Raw genomic sequence first — 8701 nt, 5'->3', positions numbered from 1 at the left:
ATTGCCATCCCTATTCATCACTCTCCATCTTACATCTACCCCCACCATATTTTCTCCATCTTACATTTACTCCCACCATATTTTCTCTCTCCTCCAATTCCTTCTATGCTGCTCTATTTCTCGGTCCATCATGAAGAGCCGGACATCAGTTTCTCGGCCAAATTTTTATCTCTCTCCTAATAAACTAATATTACTTTTACACTATCTATTCATAATCCACAAGAGGGCAACGGCGAAGGATACTCTAAAGTTTTCTCACCACGTCTGAAGAGTTAATAAAATAATTATATTGGATGACATAATTTTGAAAAATTTGGACATTGAATTGTGACCTTATACAGGAAAATGACATTCCTATGGGAAAAGGGCTATATTGATAATAGCTCACTGTCCAAACTATTTCTCATATATCCATTGTTTTACGTAACCATACAACCCTCTCATAACATTGAAAAACTTGAGGAGCTGTGGAGATTTATGAAAAAAAAACATATCTTTAGAAATGTTTTTGATTCTTTGAAAAGTATATAGTTGTACCATGTATGATTTATAACGATTACAACTTATCAGGTTATTTCTTACCATTTAACATATCTAATATGATGTTGATCCCACATTGGCCATACAATAAACTCCTTAGGTGCATGAGTGCATCAACATATCCCTATTATATAACCTTATTAATGCCTATTAATTAATTTTACTAAAGCTTTTATTGGTATTTCCATATAAGAATTGTAAGTATTTCTTATCACACCATATAATAATAGTGACACAAATTTTCGGAGATTTAGAAAGTATAAAATTTGAGCAAAACATCAAGTTTCTTTGGTCAATTTGTTATAAGTAGTTGAGGTTATAAGTTAGAACCTGAGTTCGACTAAAGGATAAAGATTGTTCAAATTTGAGATGTAAAAGTTTGATAAAAGAATTTATCGTTGCAACAAAAATATTGATACCATTAACTAGTATCAAATGTCAAAGGACCAACTCAACCAAAAGTTTAAGCTGATGATTGAGGCCCAAGAATAGATCTATACTCTATCACCAAAAAAGGAAAGACAACTATATTTGCTTATCAATTTGGGTTGACTTCGTTTAAGGCCAACATGGCTTACATAACTTGAGCTTATATACCTCCAAAAGACAAATATGATAGTTGAAACCTGATTTCTTTAAAATATAACTACTTCCAATTGAAAACAAAATTTCCTTTCCTGAAGAAATCATCATCTACATTGTTGTGGTTTAAATAAGGTATAACTTTTATCTTTCTAGTGACAACTAAATTACATGCTAAATCAAAAGAATTCAACAACTTTGTGGCCAAAATATCAAATGAAGTAGGATATCACTATGTTCATAAAATCTCGAAGCGTCAGTGTTTTTGGCTCTCCTCGTGTTCATAACCTGCTGCTCTCCCTGCTTTACCAATCAATACGGGCTTTGGGGCCGAGCCATCGTGGTGTATATCTAGACCTTGGTATGATCGCGTTGCCAAAAATTCCGCCCCAGATTTCGGAGCAATCTTGGCAAGGGAATAGGCATCTTCGTTCCATAGTCGGAGAACCTTCTCTGTTGCCACAGCCAATGCAAAGCCTTCCTCACTGTTTTCTGCATTCTCTGTAAACAAAACAAAACACTTTAGGTTCTTCAACTTGACTGGTAGCAAAAAGGCAAAATCTAAAGTTTCTGGATCTTCAACTTCAGCAAGATTATTTATTTGTTCTTCAAATATACAAGGTAGTAATTAAAAAGATGCTCGATAAAGGAATTTCTTATAAGCACAGGAATGATGTTTCAAAACCTAGCAAGAACCAACAATTTTGAGCCATAAATCATTATCGGAAGCAATTTGTGATAGCAAACAAAATTCATGTAACTCACCTTCATGATCAATTTCTCCGACATATCCACCTTGGATGAGCGAATACCGTGGTTCATCTGTGCCATCTTCCATCCCAAATGACGGCATATTCATCAAATCCCTGAACTCCATCGTATATGCCCCAGTCCACTGACTCCCTCTGAAGAAAGGCGCATATATAAGTATATTACAGAATCTAAGCATCCCAGTCTTGTTCCTCAAACCAAAAAAAAAGATTGGTACTCATATTCGAATTATGATACAGAAACTTTTATGTGGTTGGATCTAGAAGCACTCATAAAGAAAAACATGAAATGAAGCAGGGGCAACAACTAAACCCCCTTTGTTTTGTTCATTCTACTGGTCATTCTGAGAATCAAGAAGAGAACTAAAGAACATGTTGACTGTTGCCGATCGCACACAAAAAGAAGGCAAGCCAGCCCCCATACTGAGTTGGTTGTTTCCCTTTCTTATCCTTAATTATATAGTAATCCTCAAGATAATATTCCTCCTGTAAGATTTAACCCAAACACACTGTCACTCCTGATTCCTGACAAACTTGGAAGCCAGAAGCAGGGATAGACAGAGCTTAGTAACATTTTGACCTTTTTGAAAAAATTTACACACAAGATACCTAACTACTTAAGGTAAAACAAAAATAAAAAGAGACGAATTAACTGTCACATGATACACATGCACAAATCTGCAGATGAAGCTGTAAAGGGAAACATGGTCACTACTACTTCAGCATTAACAAAATAGCTTCAGGATGCAGCACCTGTTGAAAGCAAGCATGGCCTCAAATGGAGTGATGATCGGAGCTAGGAACTCTTTGCTATCCAAAAGTGCAGTTTGTGCACAAGAAACATAAACAAAAACATCACACTGCCAACCAAAAAAGGAAAAATATTATGGATCTAATCAACAGATTCAGATAAACCAAACAAAAAGACATAAATATATCTACCTCAGGGAAGTTGGCAAGCTTTGCTGGGTTTGGTCTCCCTACAACAATCGTATAGGCCTTCTTCCCCGCTTTTGTCACCAAATCTTTCATCTGATGAATCATGTGAAGATAACCAGCTGCGCCAAATATTATGCACAGCAACTATGAGAAAGGGAGCATTAACTGCATGAAAGAAGGCTCGATACAATCGTCATTCTACATATCACAAATTATCTTCAATTTAATCAAGTGAAATAAGAAAACATGGATATAAATGTATAATAAACATTGTATCTTGAACATAACTACGAAGATCAACCGAAGAGAGTATGAGGTCACAGGTAGTCAGTCTATCATGTTCCCTCTCACATACAGGTAGTCAGTCTATCATGTTCCCTCTCACATAATAAAAGCTCACATGGCCTGCACATGATCTTCTGTGAAAGGGAACACGGTGTTCTCGAGAAACCTAAGCATTTGCAATGAAATCAGCCTCACAAAGCATATTTCCCACAAGAAGATATAGATGCATAAAAAATAGTTTACTGTCGCGCAATTCCACTTACCTCTCATCCTCGCACACAACACAAAATTGAGTCTCTGAGGTCCTCCTAGAGCCTAAACTTGGTTGAATAGAAAAGGGCAAGCATCCAGGCTAAGTGAAACATATTATGAAAAGAAACTACCTGGTAGTTCGATAACGGTGCATCATTTATTCCATATCATATCAATAAAAAGTGGAGGCTCGTGATCTTACTTAAAAAAGACATAAAACCTGCAGCACTTTAGTTAGGCATCCAAAAGTGTGCCTCAAATGTACCTTAGCAAAATCACTTTTCCTACGGTCATGAGAGCAATGAGTCAATGACCTTACATGCCTCAGCACCATAGGTGCGCCACTACCAAGGTATGTGCACAGCCCAAACATCATCAATCACAAATCAATGCTAATATCACGGATTGGTTATAATTGACATCCACAAAAGATATTGGCTCTTATTGAACTCAGATAATGTGCAACATGGGGCACAAAATACATCAAGTAAAATGTCCTCTGGAGATAAATGAATCGCTGTAGCAACAAGGGATGCCAAGCAACCCCCCCCCCCCACCCCCCACACACAAACAGCATCATAGGCTTCGTGGCACAGTCATGAATGTGAAAGCGATTAAAGAATAAACTGTACCTACACCAAGAGTCCCAACCACTATTCCAACCATATTAGCATCCTTCGCCTTCTCCACCAAGTAGTATCTGAAAAAAACATTATTCTCACGATTAGAGTTCTCTAACTGCCAAGGAATCCTTCCACCGCTCAGTTGCTGCTATTAAGGAGAGCAAAACATTGCTGAACAATAGTGAGAAAGAGCATATTCAGCATAGATACACAATTAGCAGTTCATATATATTACCTACGTTTAAGAATCCTTGTCATTTGTGATATATTTGTTATTAGGCACTTCTCTTCAGGATCATACCTCACTGAAACAAAAGCAAATTACTCTTTAACATGAAAGACAAGAGAAAGACACAAGATGGGTTAAGGAGTAAAAGAAAGGAAATCAAAAGAGACCACTATATCTTTCCTCCATTTATTTCCTTACCTATATATATCTACTGAAAACTATAGGTAGCCTCTGCAGCACATATTATTCCAAGAAAAAGATCTGTCACTTTAAACCCGCTGTTTAATTTTGGATCAGTAATTGATATTCACTGCCACTCCTTATCCTAGCCACATCTGATCCAATCCATACTTGTCCAACATAATTTATACCTCAAACGGGTAAAGATATTGTCCGACACTTCCATAGACTCTACGTAAGATAGATCATAGCTAACCGTACACAATCACACAATTAATTACTGCTAAATTTTGAGTTAAAACATCAATGACATGTTGAGCATCTCTACCATCATTAATATTCAAGTGAAAGTCTCACTGTGAGTGACAAAAAAAAAAGTAAAATAAGCCATTGCATGATATACACCTTACTATTAGTTTTGGGTCCTTCACAGACAACAAATTTAACATAACCTAACACAATCATCATTTTCTCAATTGAGTGAAGCATGACTAAGTCAAAAGCGTTATTAAACATAATCAAGCGAATAGGCAATAATAACAACGTAAGTTCCAAAAAAGATTCATACCAATTTCACAAGCATTGAAAGTGAGCACTGCATTTGAAAATGCTGAATTTTCAGGTCCAATCCAAAAAATCAAATAATCCTCTATTTGTTGACCATGTGACAAACTCCAAGTAAGACCACCAATGTTGTAAGATGTATGAACTTCAGCATCACCAGCTTTGTGGCAATCAGAAAGGTCATTGACAGCTTCAGGTTGTCCATTAAATGTCATCTGCCCTTTAGGTGGAGCAACAGCCGATGATAGGACGTTAGCGCAAGTAATATCTAACTTGCATGAAGGTGTTGACAATTTTAGTGCTTCGTCTGTCAGTGCCTCCTTCAGATCATGCAGTGTATGTGTGTATTCTAGTCCCAAGAGAACCTGGGTAAACATAAGGAAAGAAAACAAGGGGAAACTATCGACTAATAAGCAAATTTAAGAGGTAATTAATGGTCTCACAAAAGGAATAGAAACTACATGGAAAACATTCAGAACAAATAAAAAAAAAGAAATAAGTATACCAGACCACGACAAGTCGACATCATCTATCTTATAATTAGAAAAGTTAGTCTCTTACCAGAACAGGTTTGTTGCAACCCAAAGCAAAAGTGCCAATCTTCTGTGCGCAGTCTGCGACATTTATAGAGGCCTTGCCAAATACAAAAAATGCTGGAAGAGTTGATGTTCTGCAATACCAAAACCCAAAAAAGCAAAAGCTAATTGAAAACAAAAGGCAGAGATCTACATGTATGAAAACTTTGCCAGTATAAATAGAAATGAAATAGCAATGTGTGGAGACATGTGAACACACTCGGAAAAGAACAACATCAATTACTGAATTACACTACAGGTGCATCTCAAACACACAGGAATAGCTTAGACACGAAGAACAGACTTAAAAATCTAATTAGTACAGTTGCAGACCATCCTGTAAAGAATATCACGTATTCTAGGATATGTAAAGCACATTTATGATTTTCCATCATCAACTTTTTTAGTAAATCATACAACTTCTCACTCAATCCGATTGTTAGCAGAAAACCATCTAAGCCGAAGGATATAATCAGAAGTACACGCAATTTCCTGAAGTTTCACATTGAAGAACACCTTTTAGAAACAGATTGAGTATAATATTGAGTATTATAGGTTATCTTTGCAAGCTATAGTTGAGAGTATATTGTACAGATTGTTCAGATCAGCAAAAATGGCATTTGTTCCACACTTAACTATCCAAAATCATGCAATGGCCCAATACCTAAGCCATATCTACTCATCACGTCTACACCAATTTAATGCATCATCAGATAAACCCCCGCTCCCTCATCCATAAAAGTTTGAAGTATCTGATCAGCTTTCCAAATGTTTACAAAAGCAAAGAGCAAGCACAATACAAAAACTGTATAGAAACACTTACGGGCTAAAACAAGTATGTCCATAATGTACAACACATTCCGCATTGATATGAGCCGCACCAACTTCATCAACACAACAACTCCCATAAGTTGTATCAGCCATAACATACAAACCAACATCTTTCCTCTCAACAAGGCTTTCACCTCCATCATCATCACATTTTCGGAGTGCTCGAAGCTTTTCTCGAAGAACTCTCACAACTTTGATCGAATCCTTCAGCAACTCATCAGGGAACTGGTAGTTCATGTCCATCCAGAAATAAGTTTAAATATTTCAAATTTTCAGTACAATTAAGTTTAATTAAGAAATACCCCACTAAACCCTAGTCACCAAAACACATATCCCCCAACTTAAAGTAATTTTTTTTAACATTAGTCAAACTAATTAAAACTAAAATTGGATATCTTAATTTCATCAAACTCAATGAACTATAAGCTTAATGCAACCAAATTTAGCACTAAACCCTAGTCACCAACACACATATCCCTCAACTTAAAGTAAAATTCTTTTTACATTAGTCAAACTAAACTAAAATGGGTATCTTAATTTAGTCAAACTCAATCAGCTACAAGATTAATGCAACCAAATTCAGCACTGCAAACAATAAAACAATCCTAATGAAATTCCAACATCATTGCTGAATTTTTTTTCCAAAAATCAATGCTTTCAAATTTATAAAGATAAATAATTATCAATGGTATTAAAACATGAGTAATAATATGCAGCAATTTCATAACTTTAATGGAAATGAACTTATAAACAGGCAATAATTAAGAACAAATAATGAATTATAAAGTTAAAAAAAGAACCTGAAGTGCAACTCTAGTGAATTTATGGGTATGAATATAATCTGCAGTTCGATCATTTTCATAAGTTGCTTCGAAATCCATTAAAAATTACAGATTAATTGGGGAAGAAAAAAAAAAGAGGAGAAAGAGAGAAGAAAAAATGGAATGCAAGAAAGATGGAGTATTTCCTCTGTTCTTTCTTTGGAAATGGCGGATTCACTAAACGCACGTGTATAGCACATGACTAGTTATATTCTATTATTTGTATTTTGGATTGATAAACAACGAGGCCCAAATGAATGAAACAAATTGACAAAGAGTTATTGAACTTGTAGCCCAATGTTGGAGGAGAATGTACAACAGTACAAATATTATGTAGGTTAATGTTAATGTAACCACTAATCAAGGATGTCTTGGCCAAGTGGTCAAAATTAAGGTACTGTAAAATCATAAGTCATGGGGTTCAATCACTCTTTCCTTTTTTTGTACCGCCTTCGTGGCTCATATGGATCAAAAAAAAAAAAAAATTAAGATTAAGGTTAAAGGTTTTATCTTTCTTAATATCTTGTGATTTAGAAGGTGTTTTTTCTCTTTATAAATATTTAGGGTGAATGAATTCTTTTATTACTTTGATATATATACTCCTTTTATTTTAAAAGAATTACAAGAATTAGTGAATGTATCACTCTAATTATTAAGATCTGCTTTGAAACATTATATTTAGTAAAAAAAATAGCTTGATCATTTATGGTGATAGTTATAATCTATAACGTCAAATAAAATAACCTAATCATTATTATTACAAATATTATAACAATGAAGAGTATTAAATTGATTGAACTATCTCCCCTCAAAAAAAAAATGTTTGAACTATCCCATATAATTGTAAAACATAAGTGAAGACAAATCATACCAAGAAAAAAATTAGTCTAGACTCTAAGTGCAAGTATTAGTTCACTCTCCAATCTCCATGCTCCACAAGAAGTGTTAGTCTCTGTATGACAATTTTTAAACTGGTATTAAAATAAATCATACTCACATTTTCAAAACATTCAATCTATCTATCTATCTATACAAATATACTAGCTTTTTGTGCACGCGATGCGTGCGAGGATACATCCAAATGAATCGTGATGGGTTGGTTTGGGTTATTCTTATTTTGAGCAATAAAACTTGTGCACTGCCTGTCTGATTTAATTTAGGAGGATTTTTTTTATAAAAAAATCTTGCTTGTTAACCAGGAACAGTTGGTCCATATACTTATTTGCTACTTAAATCGGTGTAGAGTAATTTTTCTCCTTTTCTAAATGTTCACACTTTGAGTTTCAATTATATTTGAAATGAAATTTTAAATTTTACATACACAATCTGATTTTGCATGAAATGGTCATTTTAATTTATTTTGCATGAAATGGTCATTTTAATTTTTCTCCTTTTCTAAATTTTAACACTTTGAGTTTCAATTATAATTGAAATGAAATTTTAAGTTTTTCATACACAATATGATTTCGCATGAAATATGCATTTTTAATTTTTCTCCTTTTTTAAATTA

At 34.5% G+C, this 8701-nt stretch overlaps 1 protein-coding gene across 2 annotated transcripts; it reads right to left on the bottom strand.

Annotated features, from left to right (window-relative positions):
* Positions 1-1196: 1196 nt before the first annotated feature.
* On the bottom strand, positions 1197-7384 carry LOC104904780 (uncharacterized). Of its 2 annotated transcripts, XM_010693158.4 has the most exons (10): positions 7171-7384; positions 6363-6595; positions 5526-5634; positions 4969-5329; positions 4227-4296; positions 4001-4068; positions 2835-2950; positions 2646-2752; positions 1888-2027; positions 1197-1623 (listed from the first exon to the last, which is right to left on the bottom strand). In XM_010693158.4, exons 1-10 carry the CDS (start codon positions 7249-7251, stop codon positions 1379-1381), a joined length of 1530 nt encoding a protein of 509 aa, XP_010691460.1. In that variant the 5' UTR covers positions 7252-7384; the 3' UTR covers positions 1197-1378. The 2 variants fall into 2 exon arrangements, with proteins under 2 accessions (XP_010691460.1, XP_048492268.1); XM_048636311.1 differs by lacking the exon at positions 6363-6595 and having other exon boundaries at positions 7171-7381.
* Positions 7385-8701: the final 1317 nt, after the last annotated feature.

This window comes from Beta vulgaris, chromosome 9 (genome assembly GCF_026745355.1).
Source record: "Beta vulgaris subsp. vulgaris cultivar EL10 chromosome 9, EL10.2, whole genome shotgun sequence".
Classification (NCBI taxonomy): domain Eukaryota; kingdom Viridiplantae; phylum Streptophyta; class Magnoliopsida; order Caryophyllales; family Amaranthaceae; genus Beta; species Beta vulgaris.
The sequence above is the reverse complement of the archived record's forward strand: the minus strand, read 5'-3'. Positions and strand labels throughout refer to the sequence as shown.